The sequence below is a fragment of the Akebia trifoliata genome, chromosome 2 (assembly GCF_017979445.1).
Source record: "Akebia trifoliata isolate Shusen 1 chromosome 2, ASM1797944v1, whole genome shotgun sequence".
Taxonomy (NCBI): domain Eukaryota; kingdom Viridiplantae; phylum Streptophyta; class Magnoliopsida; order Ranunculales; family Lardizabalaceae; genus Akebia; species Akebia trifoliata.
Window position 1 is genome coordinate 14,410,786 of NC_141376.1, and position 24,687 is coordinate 14,435,472.

At 34.8% G+C, this 24,687-nt stretch overlaps 1 protein-coding gene across 3 annotated transcripts in view; it reads left to right on the top strand.

Annotated features, from left to right (window-relative positions):
- The first annotated feature begins 1,269 nt into the window (after positions 1 to 1,269).
- The window catches only part of GI (gigantea protein (GI)), a 39,663-nt gene continuing 16,245 nt past the window's right edge, over positions 1,270 to 24,687 (top strand). For 2 of the 3 annotated variants that reach the window (XR_015175350.1, XM_086431738.1), the window contains exons 1-9: positions 1,270 to 1,464; positions 1,952 to 2,052; positions 5,632 to 5,703; positions 5,996 to 6,050; positions 6,172 to 6,314; positions 6,522 to 6,796; positions 11,328 to 11,386; positions 17,778 to 18,018; positions 18,099 to 18,249. Coding sequence is in view for 2 of the 3 variants with exons in the window: in XM_086431738.1 (XP_086287864.1) it covers positions 1,966 to 2,052; positions 5,632 to 5,703; positions 5,996 to 6,050; positions 6,172 to 6,314; positions 6,522 to 6,796; positions 11,328 to 11,386; positions 17,778 to 18,018; positions 18,099 to 18,249 (1,083 nt within the window). In the remaining variant the exon portion in view is untranslated. Of the gene's footprint in view, positions 1,465 to 1,951; positions 2,053 to 5,631; positions 5,704 to 5,995; positions 6,051 to 6,171; positions 6,315 to 6,521; positions 6,797 to 11,327; positions 11,387 to 13,732; positions 13,773 to 17,777; positions 18,019 to 18,098; positions 18,250 to 24,687 lie in introns of those variants that run through there. The other variant, XM_086431749.1, reaches the window with a different exon arrangement.

The following is a 24,687-nucleotide window of genomic DNA, read 5'->3' on the forward strand; positions in this document are numbered from 1 at the left end:
ACTGGCATGAGAAAAGAGCAGACATGCCTAAGAAAATTTCCAAAAGGACCTCATCTTTTACTATACATATGTCACACTTCCTCTTTTACCATCCACATGTCATACTTTATATCCAAAACAAAAAGAAAACACTTGATGGTAGGGGCAGAGCTAGTAAGGAGACATTGGGGGTAATTGCCCCCACTCAACTTTTTTGGGCATTTTAGATACCCTTAATTTTATGCTTAAATTCGAGATATCCTTGCATTTTGAACTACTAATATGCTTCATTTGACCTTGTTGCCCCTCATCTCCCTCTAATTATTGCCCCCCCTCCCCCTCCTCTCCAATTAATTATAAGTTTGCCCCCACTAAAAGAAAATCCTGGTTCTGCCCTTGTTTGATGGATAAATGGACTCCATATTTGTATTGATGTCAATTTCAATGTTACTTTAACATTTTCCAAATTAAATTGTTATAATATAATTTGTAGAAGTAGGAGTTACTCATAAAAAAATATAAATAATGAAGGAGCTTATAATTTGGAAATTCATGTCCAAATGCACATGCCATCATCCACTCCACTAAAATGTATATCTTAGAAAAACATTTTCCTTAATAAGTTAGTAATATTTCAAATGTTATTAAGTGTCATTAAGTAAATTGGATTATCAAATTGGCAATCCAACACCATTGTCCTCTAGATTTCTTAGAAAAGCTTAGGTCTAATAAAATTCAAAATATATACATATTTTTTGACTTAATTTAAGATTTTGAAAATGGACAGCTATTAAGCTCCCACCAAACTCCCAAATTAAAATTAAATAATTTGGAACAATAATTTTTTTTAGTTCATAAAATTTTTTCCTCTGCATCATTGTGGTATCTGATCATGTTTTTCTTATGGCAAAAGGTGAGTTCAATGACCTATTAGTAAGATTTGAGATCTTACTAAATTAGTAAGACTAGTCTTTCTCAATATCTTAAGGCTATTTTAGTCCTTTCAAAACTCTTTTTCACTTCTCAATGACGTACTCTTCTTTTTATTTTATTTTATTTTATTTCTTCCTCGTGCTTGAATTCTTCTGACTCATTGTCCCTCTCTTCTGGAGATTTCAAAGATATCATATAAATGTGTACATGTCATGTCACGTCATGTATGTATGTCTGCACATTATGCATGTATGTATGGGATCGAATGCACGACAGGCACCTCCCACTGCAAGCTTCCGAAAATATCATTGCCACGTAAGCGTCCTATCACAGCAAAAGGAGCGGACCTTCTCTAGAGGAAGAGATTAGGATCCTCTCTCTCTCTCATACACAGCTAATAATAATAATCCACCAAAATTTTCTCTTTTCTTTTTTCTCTCCATTTTGCTTCTGTATCTCACTCGGATTAATAACCAGACAGACGTGAAACGAAACACCAGATAAACACAGCTTTAGATCCCTAGTTTCTCAGAGAGAGAGAAAACAAATCAGGTGATTTGCTTTATTTATTTTTTTATTTAGTTTCTGTTTTTTTTCTTTTATTTTATGTGGAAACATCGTTGGTTTTGATTTCACCTTGAAGTTTTGGTTCGATTGATGCTAATTTGAACCATTTTTGTGGATTTTTGTATAAAAATATTATTATTTTTTGTTTTTGTTTGAATCGGAGATGGGATTCGGTGTTAGATAATATTTTTTGGTTCAAATTTCAGAGGATTTTTACAAAATCTTCATGAGTTTTTTTTTTTTGGATTTTTTTTCTTTAAACTGGAGATGTTCTAAGTGATGGATTGGTTATATTTTCAGTTTGTTTTGGTTATTTAAATCATTTTTTTTTAAATATTTGATACTTTTGTGCAAATTTTCTCTCGGATGTTTCTGCAGAGTAGATCTATGGAAATTATAGCGAGCGAAAATTTCTTTGTTAGTTGAGTGGAGTGTTGAATTACTGATATTTATGATTCTTGACTGGAAACAGTTAGAGAGATTCTGATGGCTAATTTGGTGGAGAGGTGGATTGATGGTCTTCAATTCTCCTCGTTATTTTGGCCTCCACCTGAAGATGTTCTGCAACGGCAGGTTTGCTTTTGGATTTATATATTATTAAATAATAATAATTTTCATCTTTAATTTTATTGTTCGAATAGATACTGGATTTTATTCATGTTTGTTCTCTTTTTTCCTGAAGTGCTTCTATTGGTTATCTGCAAAATTTTGAGATTTCAGAAATTGGTTGGATGCGTCAGATCCGAATACTGATGTCTAGGGTTTTCTATATGAGTAACTAATTATCCTATAATAAATCTATAACTTTCTTTAGAAAGTATTAATTCGGATGATTATACAAGAAAGCCGATTCTAATGTACTTTTGGCGATGAATATGGGTATATTGGACTATTATCATCAACCACGGAATCTAAGATGGTTCTTCAAGGAGAACGTTTTAAGTTTGATTCAAGGGAGCTTCCTTAAATCCCTTTTGTACCAGAAAACCACATCCATTTGAAAGTTTGTGACTCGAAATTGGTCTTATTTGCAGGGTAGTGTTAGAGAAAAAGTATGGTCTTGGGTTTTGTGCGTGATGTATTATACTATGAAAAGTACAAGAATAGGCTAGTAAGGGTCGAGATAATATAGTATGCGTTAGAGAATGGAATAATTTCTAAACATCTATAGTTTTCCATGACACTAATGCATAGATAAAGATTGTTGGAAAGAACTTTGAATGAAGTTTTAGTGGGCCCTTAAGGTGACTATATCAGCAAGTCGATCAACATTGAGAAAGGGTAAGCACCCAAAGTAATTCTCGAGCAACTCGTTCTTGGACAAAATGATAATTTTTACCAGTTCTGTTTGAGAATGAATGATTAAATTGGTTGAAAGACGCACGCTGCTGATCTTTTAGCAAAATAGCAAGACAAAGCACAGGATTAAATATTGATATAAAGGTACATGCTGCTTATATTTGTAACAACGTAGCCGCAAAATTGAGTGAGAGCACCCTCATCTCAATGTTGGTAATAGCAATAGATAGGAACTTAGTTACCGGAAGTGCCAAGAAGAGGTTCTATGTTGGAAATGGGAGCGTCATCAAAAACTAGAAATTGAATATTTTGATGGTTAGAAACAAATTGCTGGATTTTGGGGTGGAAGCATAATGCTCGATAGAAGATTTCCACTATTAGGACTCAAAAGGCTGATGTTAGCTCTATTACTAGACTGCGACATGGTATGTAGCATCATCGGCCAGGGTGTTGAAAGCCTTTAACAACGGATTTTTCCACAGGGCATTATGTGGTGCCTCCCCTGTGCCATCTTTCAGGCCGTGTCCCCCTGACAAACCATGATGGGCACCATCCACACTATGGGGTTGATATGAAATTTAATTCGAAGTTTTTTGTATATATTTCGGTGGAAATAGCTATTCATTTTGTGAAATGTTTTGGTGGATGATGAAATAAATATAAAAATGAAGATATTAGTGGGAATATTTTTGATAAGAATCCGAATTTGACCAAAATATCATTTTTGGAGAAATTATTCTAAAAATATTGATAAAATTATAATAAACACAAAGAATAAATTGCTTGTAGAAAGGACTTATAAATTATACATACTATTCATTTACTAGTAGAAATTCATTATGATTTTTTAGGTATCTATATAAAATGTATTCAGAGCGTCTTAGCACTTCATACAAGCTCACCTATACAATTGTCTATGTTCTAATTAGTTGGATAGATTTAGAATTTATTCATACATTTAAAAAGTAAAAATATAATAATATGTGAATTTATAACGCCAAATTTCTGCTTCTTGTGCTGTGCTAATGGGGAATCCATAGACCATATTCTAATTCACTATCCTTTGTGGCAAAAATTTGGTTTCATTTTCTTCAGCTATTCAAGATCAGTTGGGTCTTCCCTTGTTCTCTTTTGTCTCTTTTTTTTCTTTTTCTTTTTCCAAGCTGGAGTATGGCTGGTTTCACTGCTAGGAAAAAGACTCTTTTGGCTTTGCTTCCTTTTGCTATTTCTTGGGGCACTTGGATTGAGAGAAATAGGAGAATATTTTTGAGTGTTGAAAGGTCTCATCAAGAGATGCTTTTGTTTATTTTAGAGTTGTTGTTTTATTGGTGTAAGGAGTCTTCTTTGAGGAGTTTGTTTTCAGATTGGGATGCTCTTTGCTCCTATAAGGTTTTGTGTTGTGTTTGTATTTCCTTGTGGTTGGTCATCTCGACCTCCTTTTTAATATATTTGTTTTACCAATAAAAAAATGTGAATTTAGTACTTAATAATTTATCCATTTAAGCTATTGTTTTATATGTTATATGTGACATTATCCATGCCATCATGTAAACTAAAAGTTCAATTTCCATATGGTTGTTTATTGTAGTTTAATGACTCATGCCTATATGCTTGTTTTTTTCATTTCACATAGGTTCAAAGAACATTTCCTCACACCATTTCCACAATATTTTCACCATTTCCATGAAAACTTTATTAATTTTCATACTGATCAAAATATTTTCAATTCTAGACTGATTGAAATTTAATATATGTATATATGTACACACACACACACACACACACACACACACACACAGAGGGAGACAACGTTTGTCCTTTATGGGTTGGAAGTTTTGTAATGGGCTGATTTTTTGTGAGGATGATCTCTATGGTCAGCAGATCATCCTCACAAAAAATCAGCCCAATCTGAAACTTCTAACCCCATCAAAAGTGGTTTAGAATTGTGGACCGTTGATTTTTTACCGTTTATTTGTGAACCACTTTTGATGGGGTTAGAAGTTTTAGACTGGGCTGATTTTTTGTGAGGATGATGTCCCCACAATAGAGATCACCCTCACAAAAAAATCAGGCCATTCCGAAACTTTAAAGCCATACCAACGTTGCCTCCCTAACGTTTGTCTGACGAACACTACCCTATATATATATATATATATATATATATATATACACACACACACATGTGTATATATGTACACACACACACACATATATATTTATATATTGGTTCCGTTTGGAGGACAACGTTAGGGAGACAAAATTTGTCTTATATGACTTAAAAGTTTTGGATTTGGCTATTTTTTGTGAGGATGATTTCTATGGTGAGGAGATCATCCTCACCAAAAAATCAGCCCAATTTGAAACTTTTAACCCCATCAAAAGTGGTTTAAAATTGTAGACCGTCAATTTTTTACCATTTATTTGTAAACCACTTTTGATGGGGTTAGAAGTTTCAAATTGGGCTGATTTTTTGTGAGGATGATCTCCTCACCATAGAGATTATCCTCACAAAAAAATCAGCCCAATCCGAAACTTTAAAGCTATATAGGACAAATTTTGTCTCCCAATGTTGTCTCCCTAACGTTGTCCCCCGAAAGCTACCCTATATATATGTATATGCTTCTTTTCCCTAAATATTTATGACCTTTATCATATGTTCTATTTATTTTAAGTGACAATAAAAATGAACATTTGGTTAATAATATTTTTGGAATGTTCATGAAGTCATTCATGATTTCAATGGTATCATATTATTCTTATTATTTTCTATTTTTATTTAATAATACTTCCTCACATCTACTTAACTGATTTTCTTCTACTACTGATACACTAGTTTGTCACCTTTCCATTTAGGCACAAATCACTGCCTATGTTGAATATTTTGGTCAGTTCACATCAGAAAGATTCCCTGAAGATATTGCTGAGGTATGTCATTTGGTTTTCATCTCATTGCTAGTTTTTCTTATTTTATGAAGCTTGATAAGAAACAAATATACTCAACTTGAGACGATTTATTGCAACTATAGATGAATCTCTAAATAGTTGAACAAAATATGCTCATAAAGAATTTAAGCTAGTGATTTGTATCATTGATTTTCTTGTTTCATCTGACAGCTAATTTGAAGAAACAAATACACTCAACTTGAGACATTTTATCGTAACTACAGATAAATCTATAGTTTGAATGTATCATTGATTTTCTTGTTTCATCTGGCAGCTAATTCGGAGTCGTTATCCATTTAAAGAAAAACGCCTTTTGGATGAAGTATTGGGTATTGAAATAGTACTCTTGTTGATTTTATATTCATACCTATGAATTGACATTCCCAGATTTTATTTTCCTTCGTTTATTGAGGCATATAATGACCTTTCACATATTTACTTAATTTCCAGCTATGTTTGTCCTTCATCATCCAGAGCATGGGCATGCTGTTGTGCTTCCAATTATTTCATGTATAATTGATGGTACATTGGTGTATGATAACACTAGTCCTCCCTTTAGCTCTTTCATTTCCTTATTCTGCCCAAGCAGTGAGGTATGAAACTACCTGAACAAGTTTATTTGTGCTACTTATGAAGTTTTTTATACTCATATTATGTTGTTGAATTTTTCTCATATTATACCTAGATTTGGCTTCATTGTTTGGGATGTGCAAGCTTAGGCTCATCGATTATCATTACTCTTTCTAGTGACCATTCATTAATTATATATATATATATATGTATATTTTTTTTTATTGTAGACTGAATATTCTGAACAATGGGCTCTGGCATGTGGGGAAATTTTACGGGTTTTAACACACTACAATCGACCAATTTATAAGATTGAGCACCAGAACAATGAAGCAGAGAGAAGCAGCAGTGGCAGCCATGCTACCACAAGTAACTCTGCGGAGAAAGAAGCCTGTCATTCACCATTGCAGCAACAAGATAGAAAACCTTTGAGGCCGTTGTCTCCCTGGATTACTGACATATTGCTTGCTGCACCTCTGGGTATCAGAAGTGACTATTTTCGATGGTAAGTATTTCTAATTATCTTTGCTAGATCCTCACTTTTTTGTTTGTTTGTATAAGGGAGATTGAAAAAGAAATAGCTATCAGATATGTTTGGCGCTTTTTGTGAACCATTTGAATCAAGTAGAGCCCATTGTTCTTGTAGAATTTTGATTGGAAGTTACTAATGTTCGTATTTGATTATACTACTTAAAGCACGTAGAAAAACATAATATTTTTAATTGTGTTTGTTAAATGTTTTAGTCGTATGTTTTCTTCATCTACAAGGTGTTTAATAGTCAATACTACAAAATACCAATGGTTGAGCATTATTAAATATGTTTTACAAAATTAACTTTTGAATTTCTACATGTTCATCAATTTTATCTTTGCTCTAATAGGGTAATCACGTTTGTGCACAAGCTGAAAGTGTTCTGACGAATCAAGTAGCTTCCCCATTTTAGATATGAAGATGAAAAAAAAAAAAGAGAAAAAAAATAAAATAAGAAACACTCCGTCATATACCTATGCCTCCCTAATTTTACCTTCCAATGCATGGAGCAACACATTTTTATATCTGTGTGAAAGCTACTGCAAGTTTTTCAATAGAAACCTCCACAGAATGATCCTAGAGGTTGATTTTCATTCCATTAAAATTCTCCCTTCACATAGCTCAACTGTAGATATTTATGATAAAATGTCCTAAAAATGAACATATACTAAGAAATAAATCCCAACTATCCATTTTTTATAATTTAACATAATGTAAATGACCTGACCCTAATCACTTGAAAGGTCTATGTTGAGATCCAGAAGAACAAAATCTTGTCAAAATATGTAGAAATCACTTCCCTATATTCTTCTAAACAGTCATATTACCTTTTTCGGATGTGTCTTAGATTTTGACACTAAGAATTCTGTGAAATTTCTAGATTTTCTTGTTTGCTCCCCCCCCTTCTAATTAGCTGGATTCAGTGTCATTTTCTGTAGGTTGAGTTCCACTTTTTTAGTTTTCTATGTAGCAAATATGGTAGGATATGTTTGCATTCTTTTGTCTATTGGTCTATGATCCCGGTAATAATTTTTTTGTTATTAGTAGCAAAGATTATTATTAATAAATAGGTCTAAGGGTGAAGATCAGATTTTGATCCCCAGTCTGGTATTACCACTCACTGGCTTTGTCAACTTGCCGAGTTGGCACGTTTAGTAACAAAGAATATTATTCCACCAGAATATGGATACAAAAAGGAAAGCATTCCCCCCAAAAAAGAGAAATTAGAAAAGGATATAGAAATTAGAAAATTGGAAAGGCCAATGAGAAAACAATTGGCTTTGGAAAATCCAATTCCATGCCAATTTTTTTTTTTTGATAACCAAAAGAAATTTATTGAAGAGAGGACAAGAAGTCCTCAAGCAAAAGATACAAGCAGCAAAGGTGACAGAACAGAAAAAGCAAAACAAAAAACAAAAAACAAAAAACAAAAAACAAAAAACAAAAAACAAAGCCACACACAATCAAGATCGATCACCCTTTACACACTAGATCCCACCTAAACAATAAATCTTCAAACGAGAAACCCCTGGTCTAACGAAATTACGTACACCGTAGAACAAACGACCCACAATAGAAAAGATGATTTCCTGCATGGATGAACCCTAGCACCCTTGAATTATCTTAAATAGATGTCCAGTAATCAAAAGGTACAATAGATTTGCAGAACTCCCTGATTGCTTTTATTTTGTCTTCAAAAAACTCGGTCCTAGGGTTCATTCCATATACTCCATATGAAGAAAGATTGTAAGACACTATGCTAGAAATCTCTTCTCTTTAGTTCTAAATGGCCTGTCCGACCAAAATGCATAATATTTCCCCTATATTCATAGGGAGGACCAAGGCAATATTTAATCAAAGAGATAAAAGAACTCGTCCCCAAAAACTTGCAATGAATGAAAAGAATGCTTAACCTTTTCCTTGTATGTGTTAAACATGATGCAACAATTATTTATCATCATTTTGTGATGATATAAGTAATCCATCATCAAGATCTTCTCCAATGGTAGAGTAAGTGTTTCCATACTTGAGGAACTGAGTTTGTTCTTTTTGCAAGATGACCCCCCCCCCCCCCTGGTTGAAATTCCTTATTTTGAATTTCAATGAAGAAATAAGGATGGGGGATTGAGATTGACATCTGTAACAGATGAAACTGGGTTAACTCCTTAGCTGTGCTTAAGGGATTAAATTTGGCCCCCATTTTTGGTCAGCCTGGAGAAAAGTATTTTGATCAATGTGGAAATTAATACAAAATTTGGATAATAATGGATTTTTTTCATAGGTTTGAATGTGAAGGTGGGGTTTTGATCCTAAGTTTGTGGTACACCATGCACAAAGTTTACCACCTCACCAAGTTTGGCACCTTCATAAATGATCAAACTACAATGACAGTCATGTGGAGTGTGTAAATGAGGATCAGTAGCATAACAACCTTAAGTGATTTGGTCCCCGATTAGTGACCGGTACATGTTGGTCCTAGTGTTTAAGTGACAACAAAAAACCACAATATTCTACATAGAGATAAGAACATTAATATCACAATAGCCACATACACCTTCAAGTTAACACTTTCTTAAATGAACAAATTATCAAGTAATACATTAATGGATTCTTATATTTTTATAATATTTATGAATAAAATATTGATTTATCAAAGTAATTGGAACATCAATGACTGTGTGTGCTTTTATTAACATGCTAATATGATTATAATACGCCACGATAAGTTGGTATACTAATCATGTTCATTTTTATTGGTGAATGCATATTATGTGTAATTTGCAAGTCCGTATAGCAATTTATACTTTTTATTATTTTATAAATTTCTTAGTAATTTTAGATTATATGTTTTTTTCCTAAAAAAAACAGAACATTTAAGACGAATTTTGCTGTCCATCAAAATATTTTCACCGAAATCTTGCATGATTGTTTGATATGTAAGCCTGTTTTTAATGAGTTCAGTAACTCGGTGCTGGCGGGATTTGAACCCAGGTCTAGTATCATCACCCAAAGACTTACCAACTAAGCTAGCTAGCACCTGCCAAATCTTGCATTTTTACACAGGAAATTTATTATTTTGGTCGGAATTTACTCATCTAAATATTTCTTGAAATGAATCGTTATCTCTATCGAAATGTATATAACAAAGAAATTGTCAATTAAATTTCGTGTTGAGCCTTATGGAAATGGAAATATGTTGGTATATTTTGAGGAGATATGTTGAAATTTAATTCTTTGGTTCTGCAATTTCTTTTGAACTCCCCATCATTATGCTGATTTCAAAAACCCAAGCCTCTTGGTACGGTTGTGTACCCCTGTACACCATCTTGGTTATTTACATACACTGCTACATTTCATTTTGTTCAATCACTTCTAGGTATCTACCTTATCGCAAAAATAATTTTCAAAATTTCATCTTGCTATCCACACTGCCCCATCAATTGTAAAAGGCCTTCTTAACCATTTCTGTAACTTCTGTTATTTGTTGAACACATCCTTTTGTATTGCCTATTTCCTGAACACTTTTGCGTAAATCTTTTGAGTAGCCAATACACCAGTAAGCTCCGCTGATGGTGTCTTAGTGTTTTTCTAAACCCCCAATACCAAATCAGGATGATAAGGATATTTTCTACCATATTGGATCATGTTCTGGAAATTGTGGTAGCTAGATGGACAAAATGGATGAAAGAAACGATTTCAATTCAATAGGAATGGTAGAGACCCCTTTACTTCTAAGGGACCTAGAGAGACCACCCACAAAACAAAAATAAGCACATCATGGTTTCCCCACAAATGGATTCCACCTAATTGGTTGGTTTAAAAATTAATGTTGAAGGTTCATTCCCCAAGACGGAGAACAAAACAGATTGTGTAGTGATTGCTTGAAATGAGTTTAACTCTTCTGCTGCAGCAGAAGCTGCGTGCTTCGTGTCAAACTCACCAGAAACAGAAATATATGTCATCATACTTGGAATCAAGCTCCACAGAAAACTAAAGCTCCCTTAGTGATCCTTTAAGAAGACAAAAAGACAGGTCAACTTTTTAAGCAGGGATTGGGCCTGTTGGTTTGGAATGTCTGAGGAATTTTTTGCTACGTTTGTTCCTAGAGTTTGTGACATGGAAACACATGGACTTGCTACGTAGGCAGCATGGTTCAAAATATTGGAAGGTATCAAGACAAAATATTGACCCCAAAACATTGAATGTTTTAGGAATGTATCAGATTGTATCGGGATATATTGGCCAATTCAGTATCGGTTTTTTTCCTTGGCTGAAACATTCCTCCAATAGGACATTTTAATCCTTGGTGGACATCATCATCTCAAATCCCAGAAAATTGTTGTCTAAAGTATTCCTGAGATATTTCTTTCTGCTTAATAGTAAACAAAGATTTGTCATATAGATGTTTTTGATGTGTAATTTTTCGATCATGAAGTACTAATGAAATTTCCACGGTTATGTTCTTATTATTCATCAACCTATCGAACTTTTTATGCTTTAACAGGTGTGGTGGCGTCATGGGGAAATATGCGGCTGCTGGAGAGCTCAAGCCACCCACTGCTGGTTAGTAAAGATCTCTTCCATTATAAATAATGTTTTACATTTATTTATTTTTGGTTATACTTCTAAGTTTCACACCTCAGTTCTACTTTTAGTGTATATATTATTTTTGAGGTCTTCTCAGTATAATTAAATGTTCTTGGCATGCACAAAGCGAAATTTTCAGCTGTCAACCTTTGATGGTTTGTGAACTATTTTTTTAATAACTTTGAGTACATTCTCATAATTTTATTTCTTCAATTCATCCTCTGAATAAACCCTTGTTATTGAGTTTCTGTGTGTCAACCTTTGATGGTTTGTGAACTATTTTTTTAATAACTTTACATTCTCATAATTTTATTTCTTCAATTCATCCACTGAATAAACCCTTGTTATTGAGTTTCTGTGATTTGCGGTAAAAGACAACCTCATGTTTTTGTGCATGATCGTGTGCACAGGTTTCAGTCTTAAACCCTCCCTACATTGTCATTTATATTTAGTTGCCCAGAAGCAATTCAAACCCTTCTATTTATCCATAACAAAACTATAATTAAAATGATAACAATACATGGTTCGCAGGTATTAAATTTCAGATTCGGTGTCGATTTAGGTCAAATGAAAATGCAATATTTCAGAGAGAGATTTTGATCAGTGAGAATTCATATGTTTTTCATGGAAATGTTTTGAAATGATGAAATTATCGAGGAAAGCTCATTGAAACCGCAGGAAATGATAAAATAAACATGGAAATACACTAATGAGTTGTCAAAGTATAAAAAACAACTATGTGGAGTGTGAACAAGAAGATCAATAGAGTTTTGCTATATGCGGTGCAGGATTCTGAGAGCCCGACAATAAAAAACTACTATACTCCTTAAAAAATAATGTTTCAGTATATATACTAGAGTCAACTATATTCCTAAAAACATAATGTTACATTATACATACTAGAGTTTGCCCGTGCCTACGGTATGAGAATCCTCTTTGGGGTTAAAGAGGTAAAAGAATAAAGATAATAAAGTTAGGGGTACTATTGAAAAAGGGGGTAAAAGAGGAAAAATGCTAAAATTAGAGGGATATTATTAAAAAAAGGGGGGAGGAGAGGAAAAACAATAAAGTTGAAGGGGTGAAGAGGTAAGGCAATAAAGTGGGGTAGTGTGGACCACGCACCACTGTAGTTGAGTGAGGCGTTTATACCCCACAAAACCTTAGCAAAGTGGGGTCCACCGTTGTGTTATATATATGTAGAACACTTCCTCAAATAAACATACTGAGTACTAAATTCACATTTTATTATATATTTTCTATGTTTTAAGTATGTATAAATAGATTACTAATATACACGACTAATTGGATAATTTTATTGGTGTTATCATATGAACTTTCTAATATGCGTGAAATACATAAAATAAGATGATATATAGTTACCTTACTAATCATAATTCATTTCTTCTCATGAAATATTATTATTATTATTATTTTTTAGTTATCAAATTTTTTTATTTTTATTTTTGATAGATTTAAATATGAAGGTGGGGTTTTTATCCCAGGCTGGTTGCACTTTCTACTAATGGATGATTATTATATGTAATTTACAAATTCTTTCTAAAAGTAATTCACATTTTTGTTATTTTTTATAAATTTTATCAACATTTTTAGAATTTTTTTTTTCAAAAAAATATAAATATTGTAGTTGAGTTTCAGTATTTAATGAGTTATTTCAGTCTATTCTTTTTTATACTTGAAATTTGATAATTTCAATCAAAATTTATTATTTACCAAAATATTTTGCGAAATGAATGGTGACATTCACAAAATATATACAAGAAGAAACGATTGGTTAAATTTCGTGTTGAGCCTCATGGAAATGGAAATATTTTTGTTTATTTCATGGAAATATGTTGAAATTTAATACTATGATTGTTCGTATAGCATGAAAATGAAGAAGTGGCCTTAGTAGGTGATAAACTCAAAGAAAGTCAATTGAGTTGGTTTGGTATGTGCAATAGAGATTGATCACATGTTAGAAGGAACCTGGCGGTTGAAAGGTCTAAAATGGGGAGAGGAAGATTGAAAAGGTCATGGATTGAACTAGTTAGAATATGTACGAAGACACAAGAATCAACCTAAGGCATTGCTTTAGATAGAATCAAACAGAGGAACAAGATTTGTTCAACCAACCTAGATATTTAGGATAAAGCTTCACTGTGATGGTAATAATGATGATTTCTTCTTTTTATTTTTATTTTTTCAATTGTCTTTATCCTTGACTCTACTTTTTTTCTTAATCTCAAGTTTAGAGAATCGTATTGATGCCCACACCAATAATACTTTTAGCGCCGTTGTCAAATAATTGTGTCGATCTCACAGGTATTACTCAGAGGATCAGTCAACAAGTTAAACCTCAGAGGTTATCTCTTTCTTATTATTTTCATCATTTACATATTTTCTTGTAACCATGGTTTAAAATCTCGTATCGTTTCGTAATGTTTCTTACGAAACATTTCGGTATTTTCACCTGTAGAGTGCCTCAACTGCTATCCTAGACTAGCTTGTGACTGTAGATCAACAAGCTAATCCTTACAGGCTTTCCCAAACTTTTTGCTAGATCACATTTACATATATTGATATAAATAATTGAAAATCCCTTTTGTCATTCTTTTCAAATCATAAAACCTTTGTTTTTTATCACCTATTTTCCTTATCAACCAGTATAAATAGCATCCCTTGCGCCAACACGAGTATAAATAGCATCCCTCACGCCAACACGAGTATAAATAACATCCCTCACACAAACACGAGTATAAATAGCATCCCTTGTGCCAACACGAGTATAAACAACATCCCTCGCGCCAACATGAATACATCCCTTGCACCTACACAGGTATATATAACTCATGGTCACTCACGTACCGCACATTACATTGGAAACTCTATTTCCGTTGCAATCTTTATTATGAATCCTCAATCCCCACCTTCTAAGAACCAAATAAAAGGACCTCTACAAGTTATTTCTTGATAAATCATAGTTACATGTACAATTTAAAACATTTTCAAAGAGAATTTTGAAGTTTTAATAGCCAAAAACCATTTTTTCAAAATGTTGTTATTCTTCAATTAGCCAAGGGTTCATTCGGTTAGCCGAGGAACACATTGTCATTTTGCACGTTCTTTGGAAAAACAACCGAAGGGAGCTTCTGCTAGCCGAGGAACATCTTCAATTAGTTGAACACGCGGAAAACCCTTTTCCCAAAACTTGATTTCCATTCTAAAATCTTCCACAAATTCATTCTAACATATTTTAAACATCAAAATCCATCCAAATCCCTACACATACATGCGTGATTTGCAAAATAATCATATTTGCATATATTTGAATAGTTTTAAAGCATTTTCTCAAAATACATAACCATAGAGAGAAATCGAAAGCTTCCTACCTCTTTGGTGTATGATCTATTAGGCTCGATTAAGCTTCTCGATGCTAAATCCTCGACCTATGATCCTCAATGGTTCCCAATAAAGAAAAGGGAGAAAATCGGAGTCGATCCCAAGCAAACTCTACAAATAGTGGGTACTAGACGACGAGCTCGAAGAGTTGAAGCTTTTCTTCTTCTAAGTCGGAGTCGGATTCCTCCTCCAAGTAGATCAATGCCAAGCTTGAAGATTTGGAGAAAAATGGGTTTCTTCCTCTAAAGCTCCTTGGGGGTATAGAACTAATGAAATGAGATTCTTTCATTTCTATTTATATTAGTTTTTATTAAAATACTCGCTTGGGCTGACAACATAAAAGGCTTAATATGTTGGTCATACGACCTCCAATTCAAGCGTTCTAATATTCAATTCCTTAGAACTTTTCGATATGGACCTAATGGTACAATTGGATTTTCCAAAAGTTCATTCTTGTAAAATCTCATTTTTCCATTGGCCATTTTGGCACATAAACCGAGACTTCCATATCTTAATAATCTGAATTCGGATTTAGGCATGATTATAGTCCAAGTTGTGTTCCTCGGATATTCTGAACCCTTTGGTGAAGTCAGATTTTAAAAGTAATGTCTTTCTATAAATTTCACCATTTACATTGCATAAATATTTATGATTCTTCCTCGGGATTCTCAATACATTATCAAGGTCATTACAATAAAAGAGAGAACTTTAGGTGTGCCTAGTCTCCACTCATAGGGAAACAAAACTTCATTGCTGTCACATCCATTATTTATGCTACTACACCTACTTTCAATTATTCTCTTCCAATGTCTTTCCAAATCTTCAATTCCATTTCCTCAAAAGAGCATTGTCAATGTCATTTAAAGGTCTTATGCAATGACCTCCAACTTCCATGGCCTTAAAAACCCTTTCCCAATCTAATAAATGTATTTAATGGAGTCATCCATGCCATTCCATAAAAAGTTTCTTTCTAACTTTTCAATGGGTTTGCATATATAAAATTATAAATCAGATAGAAAATAAGTTGGAAGGAACGGTATAGTACACTTAATCAACATCACCTTACTCCCAACCCCATAAACATATCTTTTAGAAAATTAATAATGCAGGCCTGACATGTATTCAGAACATATCAATGCCCCCCCTAGATACTATGTTTGTAAATGACAAGTTGAGTACGAAAATATATCACATTCACAATTTAAAGGTGGGCCATAATTGGTTTGTCCTCCCAAGCAGAGTAACTACAAACCCTCCTTTTCACCCCTCCCCTATAGTAAGCCAACCAAGAGCCTCCATGATGACAATTAATAAAAGATAGGGGATTATCCTTACCTAGGCCTCTAGAACCATCAAAGAACCCTGCCGAGTTGCCATTAAAAGAATAGAAAAGTAAATCTTTTGATCTTCTTGACATAATGGCAAAATCCAACCTTCTGAGCTGTAATCCTTAATGCTTGAACTTGCATGGCAGTAGTTTTCTCCTTATCGATCTTGCATGAGATACCGGGTATCAAGTTTTCAAATTCACACGCTCATTTCTGTAAGAAACCCATCATACTTTTGGTGTTGATTTCCCAGATGGCATTGACTTACATCGGTGCCATCTTCAAATAAATTTTGGAAAATCCATTATCCAAGCTTGACAATGATGGGGGTCTAACCAATTTTTTTAAATCTGGGTACCTCTCTTCCATTTAAGTTGTCCCGTTCGTGTATCTTCTAGTGAAGGAACACATTCTACAATAGATTATCATTAGCATTTTAGGTTCATGTTCATTTGGTGTCAAGTATCCAAGGAGTTTGAGGATGTCTTTTTCGAAGACTAAATGTTTAGATGGGAGATGTTATGAAAAGAGAGTAAGGTGGGGATTTTGATGTTTATTCTTTTTTCTTTTCGTTTATTCTCTTCCCCTTTTTCTATTAGCAGGTCTGCTCGACCACCTGACTTCCTTTCATTTTTCTAAAACGTTATACCTATCAAAAAGATTCCTACGAAAGTTGCATCTATGTAGTGAGTATGAATTGTTTGCTACTAGGGTATAAAATAGTTCGGACCTGGGACTGATCCAAGTATATCCATATTCTGATCTGAATTTGTTTATACTCATTCAAATCTTGATCCAGATCCAGCTCGGATCGGGTAATTTTGGAACATTTCCCTTTTTTTTAAACCTATTTTACTTCTTTGCAAGCTTATAGTAGTATTCTAGTTTATCATTATACTCTTTTAATTTTATAAGAATCCATGTAATGGAAAAGGATATTTTGAAAAACTTAAAAATATAGTTTTCAAAGCAATATTCGGATACGGACGGATCTAGGGATGGATCAGTATTTGACCCGGATTTGAGTTAGTTTAAGGGCCATTAAACCATATTCGACCCATTTTTTATTTGGAACTACTCCAAGGATCCAAACCTGCTAAATTCAGGTTTCGGATTACTTGGATTTTGGGTCAAGTCTATTTTGTGCCCTATTTGCTACCAGAGTTGGGTGTTGTAATGGATGTGCTGACATTTTGTTTTGTGACCCCCAATTGTATCCATGTCTTTTTTTTTGTTTGTTTTGTTAGTTCCATTGATTGGGTTACCCAGAGCATCTGATTTAATATACCTTGAACAAGCACATAAAGAATAATTTTAAAATTTCTTGTTCTTATATCAGGTGTTTGAGGTGCTGTTATATGTATGCCAGTTGCATTAATTCTATAAGTTTGATGTCAAAAGTAAACTGATGGTTAAGAGAGAGGACCAAACTATAAATAATACTTTTCAGGATCCCTGCTGATGCCATGTGGTTATTTAGAGCTGAGCTTCTCTATCTGATTAAGCAGGCATAAGCTTACTAAAATTTTCTACATAATTACAGATTCACTATGTTCTGAACTTTAACTGCAAACAACTAAGGTTATCTATATTGAAAATTGAGTCTCACGAGCAAAACTTTTTTTTTTTTTGCTTGTTAGCATGTGGCCGTGGATCTGGAAAGCATCCTCAGCTTATGCCATCAACTCCAAGGTGGGCTGTTGCGAATGGAGCTGGTGTTATACTGAGTGTATGCGATGAGGAAGTTGCACGCTATGAGACTGCAACTTTAACAGCAGCTGCCGTTCCTGCACTTTTGCTTCCTCCTCCTACAACAGCTTTAGATGAGCACCTTGTCGCTGGGTTGCCAGCTCTTGAACCATATGCCCGTTTATTTCATCGGTAAATATTCAAATTTCTCACTGTTTTTCGTAGTTTTCCTCAGCATATTTCTCTGAGATTTTTTTCTTCTTCTGAGTCAGGTATTATGCAATTGCTACTCCAAGTGCCACACAGAGACTTCTGCTTGGACTCCTGGAAGCACCACCATCATGGGCACCAGATGCACTCGATGCTGCTGTACAACTTGTGGAACTCCTTAGGGCAGCTGAAGATTATGCATCTGGCATGAGGGTGAGTAACAGGAGGATCTGAGCCTTTTGAGTTAGAATTCAAACCTTATGATATGTTCCATATTTGATTTTACCATCATTTTTAGGCATTCCTTCATTATAACCTCTACAATTTAAATATATATATTATTTAAGAATATGTTTAACATTGTATCTTATTGATTATAGTTTCTCTTCGCAACTTATGTTTACACATTGAATTTTGTGGTTTTGGAAATAGATTAGCCCTGGTTCATTTGTATACTATGGGGATTTTGAGCTGACTATATTTGACACCATATTTTTTTTCTTCGTGATATACAAATTCTCATTATTTTGAACTGCCATTGAGTTCAACTTTATTTGAAGTCTGGATGCCATTTTCTCATCTAGTGCATTTTCCCCCCTTATTGTGTGGTAGGGTTAGTTACCTAGATACTAGAACTATCTTACAAATATATCAGCCAACAGGTCCACCGTACCAAAAGAATTAATAGAAAGGAATCTCAATGTACTTTCTTGCAATAAAATTGCTGTCAAATTTGATGTGCTTTCATCCACTCATGAATCATGAAACACCGGAATATTGATGCCTCATCCTCTCATGATACACTGGAATTGATGCTCCATTGTCATGATGCACTGGAATTGAGGTGAAGTGGATGACCACCAGATTTTCATCGAAAAGTTTCATAGATGGTGGTCCTTGAAACTTGATTCCAACAAAAGGGATCAAATCGCTAACAGCTCTAATGTCCCATGAGAAGGATTTTGGACTTATTGTAGCTTTGATATATTACTTCTCTTTTAGGGGACAAAGATACCTCCAAGCTCCAACAATGGTGTAAAACTGGAACTAGACCTTGACTCTATAGAAAAACCTTCCCAGTGTACATCTCTAAGCCCAAATGTCAATTGACCATACCGGGAGAACATAGTATCTCATTCAAGAGATTTCAAGTAATAGAGTGTACGAGGATGGTGTCAAGGTCACTGCTCTATGAGGGCATAAACTGATTGACTCCGTTGACAACATAAGCAATGTTTGATCTGGTGATAGATTAATCAACCATTCTTTAAAAGGATATAACAATATAGGTACTCCATATATAGTTTTTTTTTATACTTGGGTTATCATGCGTATTGCATATATTAATATTAGTAGTATTATTGGTTTATTTGTTATTGCAGCCTGTTATGGGCATTTATGTTATAAATGTAGGGTTAGAGGCAGATACGCTCCCCCCCCCCCCCCCCCCCATCCCCCACCTTTTTTTTCTTCCTTTCTGTCCTTGTTTATTCATTTATCATTTCTACATGAAATTAGAGCCTCAAAATTCAATCACTCCATGAGTTTATAACTATACGTGTGATTCAAGTGAAACCATGGTTCAAAATATTGTTTCGTTTCGGTATGTTTTGGCCGAAACGTTTCGGTTTTTCGATTTTCCAAGATGAAACAAGGAGGAAAATAAGATATTGAAAGATTTCGAACCAGATCCGGGAGACAAATAGCAGATTTTTGTGTTTCCGGCATAGATCCAGAAGAAAAAATGAATATTTTGGTGATTTGCCATAGATCTAGACAATTTCGGCGATGTTGTCCAAGATTTCGGTGAGTTCTTCAGTTCTTCCTCCTCCTGCAATTTTTTTCCCTGAAAAAATGGAACAAAACCCTCTGTTCAACCTGATGGCAAGCCCTTCACCTTGGTCTTTTATTGTAAGACCTGGTCATATTGATTGCATAAATGGTGTTTTGCGAAATATTTGACAGACTCTATACTTAAATTTTAATATACAATGTTTTGGTCTTGTTTTGGTTTTTGAAAAAATCAAAACAACGAATCGAAACGAGATTTTGAACCATGAGCAAAACCATAGGGCTTTGGTTTGTCCCTTTGAGTTCCACACATTGACACTGTTATCAACTAGGGTTATAGCTAGAAGAAAAATAAAATAAGAAGATAAGATCAAGAATGAGACGAGGAGATGAGAGAAGAGAAGAGAAGAGTCGAGATGGAGAAAGGGTGAAATCGATGACAACTTGTTAGAATGCTCTAATCGATTTCACCAAATATATTTCTATTAAGAACACTTTAATATAATTACATCAAGGTCCATCTAGAATTGGAAAATTACAAATGAGCCCTTGAAACACCCCCCCTTCAAGCTAGAGCGGAAATATCAATCATACCCAACTTGGACAAGACCTTTTGCAGACAAATCTTATTTACACCTTTTTGGGCACATCTGCCATCTGGTCCAGTGAATTGACGTAAGGTGTACTTATTAGGCCAAGATGAAGTTTCTCTTTGATGAAATGGCGACCCACTTCAATGTTCTTTGTCTTGTCACATTGAGCTGGATTATGAGCGATACTTATGGCTGCCTTGTGGTCACAGTATAAACTCATAGGTCCTTGAATAGGGTGCCTGGTTCACTTAGCATAGTTTTTAGCCACAACAATTCACACCCCCCATGTGCCATAGACTTAAATTCTGCGTCAATACTAGAACGAGTGACAATAGATTGCCTCTTACTATGCCATGAAACTAGGTTATCTCCAACAAAGGAACACTAACCAGATGTGGGTCGTCTGCATATAACAGATCTTACCCAATTAGCATTAGTCCTTCTCTGGGTGACCCCTTGAGGTAACGAAGAAGCCTTTGAAATGTCTCAACGTGGGGAGAACGAGGAGCATGCATGAGTTGACCGACAATGCTAACTGCATAGGCAATATCTGGGCAAGTCAAATAGAGGTAAATGTATTGCCCAACTAGTCTATGGAATTGGCATGCATCAGTAACTAGATCTCCATCGATATAGTTGTTGATGATGAGGTTCAATAGGTGTATCAATAAGTACCCCCCACCCCCCAAGTTACCAGTCTCACGTAGAAAGTCAAGAACATACTTTCTTTGTGAGATTAACACTCCCTGCTTTGACCTAGCAAAGCTCAATTCCCAGGAAGTATTTGAAGGGTCCCAGATCCTTAATCTCAAACTATGTTCCCAAGTACTTCTTTAGTTTTCAAACCTCATATTGGTCATTATGTGTTACCACAAAGTCATCTACCACAATAGTACGACTTTGACTTCTTTTGATAAACAGAGTGTGATTAGCCTAACTCTGTAAGCAGGGGCAGATGTGGGGGCATTTGCCCCCACAAGAATTTTAGAAGTTGTAGGGTTTTATATACTACTGCAACTGCTAACAACGGCTGGAAAAAAAACTACCGCTCTTGCCCTCACAAGAATTTTTTAAATTTGTGATGGCCTTGGTTGCTTCCACGAAGACAAAATCCTGGCTTTGCCCGTATGTAAGAAACATTGTTTTTCTGACTGTAGCGTTGAATCTCTCAAACCAGGCTCTAAGTGACTTCTTAAGCTCATACAAAACTTTCTTCAACGAGATCTTTTCCTCTAGTAAGACTAAACCTAGGAGGTGCAGTCATACACTGCTTCCTCTAGATCACCACGGAGGAAAGCATTCTTTGCATCCAACTGATGTAAAGGTCATAACAGATTTATTACTAGAGAATAGAGAACACGAGTTGAGTTAATTTTGCGATTGGGGAAAATGTCTCCTAATAGCCAATTCCAAAATTTTGAATGAACCCCTTTGCAACTAGCCGAGCCTCATACCTCTTTATTTCTCCATCAACCTTGTACTTCATAGCATATACCGTTTTGCACCCTACTGGTCGCTTTCCTTTGGGGAAGGCACAATATCACACATACCATTTTTTTCAGTGCTTTCATTTTATCCAACATGGCTAGTTGCTACTGTGGTTGACTAAGTGCATCTGAAATATTAGAAGGGATAAAACGAAGGACAAAAAAGTGGCAAAGGCCCTATAGGATGGAGATAGCAATTGATAAGAGACAAATTGAGAAATAGGATGTTTAGTTGTGCAACTCCTAACACCCTTATGAATTGTAACAGGCACATCAATATGTACTGGAGTAATAGCAGGGGGATCTGCAGACATATCACCATAAGAGTAAGAGGGAACTGATTTACTTGGATCGAGGGAGACTTCTTGGCAATAAGATCGAACAATGCATTTTTTCTACTTAGGGAATCATCAGACATAAGTCTTTGTTTGTGATTCTTGCTAGGATTCCTGTTGTAGAGTGCTTTTAACCCAATTCAAGTTGAAGGGACTTATTCAATGGTCACTGCTAACCACTTTTGGTCTCAAATTTTTGGGGTTGCTTTTTTCCAATAAACGTTGGTTACATTTCTATTTGTTATTTGTTCATAGTGTCAAATGGCATAGGTGACGGACTCTTACCTTGAATAAATACCAGACCCTCCCCCTGAATAGGTATCGGACTCTTGGTAATAGCACTAAACTCCCCCTAATAGAAGTTCAATCAACAAAAAGAAAGGTATGCTCTAAAAGAAGTGGCTTCCATGGAAATAAAACAACAAGAAGTTAGGGGATGATAGCATCGATACACCTTTTGGGTAGAGGGGTGCCAGCCAAGGAAAACACAATGGAGATCCTTAGGGTCAAGATTTTCCTTTTTGTGATTGGAGTGGACATAGCAAACACAACCAAAGATCTTTGGAGGAAGAGATAAAAAAGGAGAAGATGAAAATAGGACAGATATAGGAGATTTCGATCCAGTGACTTTGGAAGGAGTACAATTAACAAGATAGGAAGCAATGAGCATCGATCTAACCAAAAATGTTTTGGAACTCCTGTACCAATAAGAAGTGCACAAGCAACCTCTAAGAAATGGCGATTTTTTTTCCTGCCACCCCATTTTGTTGAGGTGTATCAGTACAAGATGTTTGATGAAGAAATCCATGTTTTGCAAAATAAGAACCTAGCCCACAGTCCATGTACACCCCCCACCCTCTTTTGTCAGAGCGCAAGATTTTCAATATAGTTTCCAAATGGTTACACACCATTTTATGGAAAGGAATTGTAAGATAGAAAACACTCCACCCTTAGATTTCATGACATATATCCAAGTATAACGATAAAAATCGTCCACAAACACCACAAAAATAACGAAAACCAAACAAAGAAGTTGTAGGGTTAGGTCTCCAAACATTAGAATGAACACGTTGTGAAGGAAGTGTACTTTTCTTATTATTGACTGGGAAAGAAACTTGACATTGTTTTGCAAGTACACATCTTTCATAATTTTACTCAAAAGGCGGAACAAAATAAATTCAGGAAACAAATCCTTTAAAATGAAGAAAGGTAAATGATCTAGGTTATTATGCTATCACATTAACGGATCTTATTGATTCTAGAACTAGGTTAATGTGCAATAGAATATGGTGTAGGCCGACTATCCAGTAGATACAACCCACAATCCTCATGGTCACTTCCAATCATCTTTCTCATCACCAATTCTTGAAAAACACAATGGGTAGGAAAAAGGCAACACTGCAATTCAAATTTTTTGTTAGGTGACTAATAGGAAGAAGGTTATTCATAAACTTTGGGACATGGAGGACAAATGATAAAGGTAAGGATGTAGTGATAGTAATTGTGCCCTTCCTCTAAACAGAGGAAAAGGTGCCATCTGCAGCTCTAACCTTATCTTTACCAGAACATATAGTATAGGTGAAAAAACAAAAAGCATTCATATGATCTGATGCACCATGGACCACAAATAAAAGAAGACACATTATAGCTGAACCATGTACTGTCTGAGAAAATGCCAAAGTGGACGTGGAAGTATCCAATTGAGCAATGACTTGATGAAGCTTTTTGATATCCATATTGGAAATGGTACTGAGTTGCCTTGAGGAAGAATGCTTGATAGAGGAAGCATCCTGACTAGCAACACGAGCAGCAAGAGTCTCCTATTTGACCCAGAAGGTCTTCTGGATGACCCCTGCTTATCACTAGAAAAATGAGCTGATCGACGATGAAAATCCCAACAAGTTTCCCGAGTATGTCGACTTCGACCACAAGAGAAATAAATTGTGTCATCAAGCTTTTGATTAGCATTCATCGGACTATTGGCAAGTTTGGCGCCAAGTTTTCTAGTATCACAAAGTAAGTCCAACACATACTTATGTTGGGAAATAAGTATACCTTTCTTAGATCGAGCTACCTCAATGCCAAGAAAGTATTTAAGATCTCCTAATCCCTTAATTTTAAAGTTAGAAGATAAGAATTTCTTCAATCTTTGTATTTTGTGCGAGTAGGTTCTTATAGTCACAATGTCATTAACATATACAAAGAGGATTGTGATGAAATCCTTTTCTGTTTTCACAAAGAAAGTATGATTAGTATGACTTTGAGTATGCCCAACTTGCTTTACTACTTTGCTGAATCTTTTGATTTAGTTCCAGGGAGGTTGTTTCAACCCATAAATGAATTTTTTCAATTTACACACCTTCTTTCTCTTTCTTAAGTTTGAAAATCTGGAGGAGGATTCAGGTACACTTCTTTTAGTTCGCCATTTAGGAAGACATTCTTCAC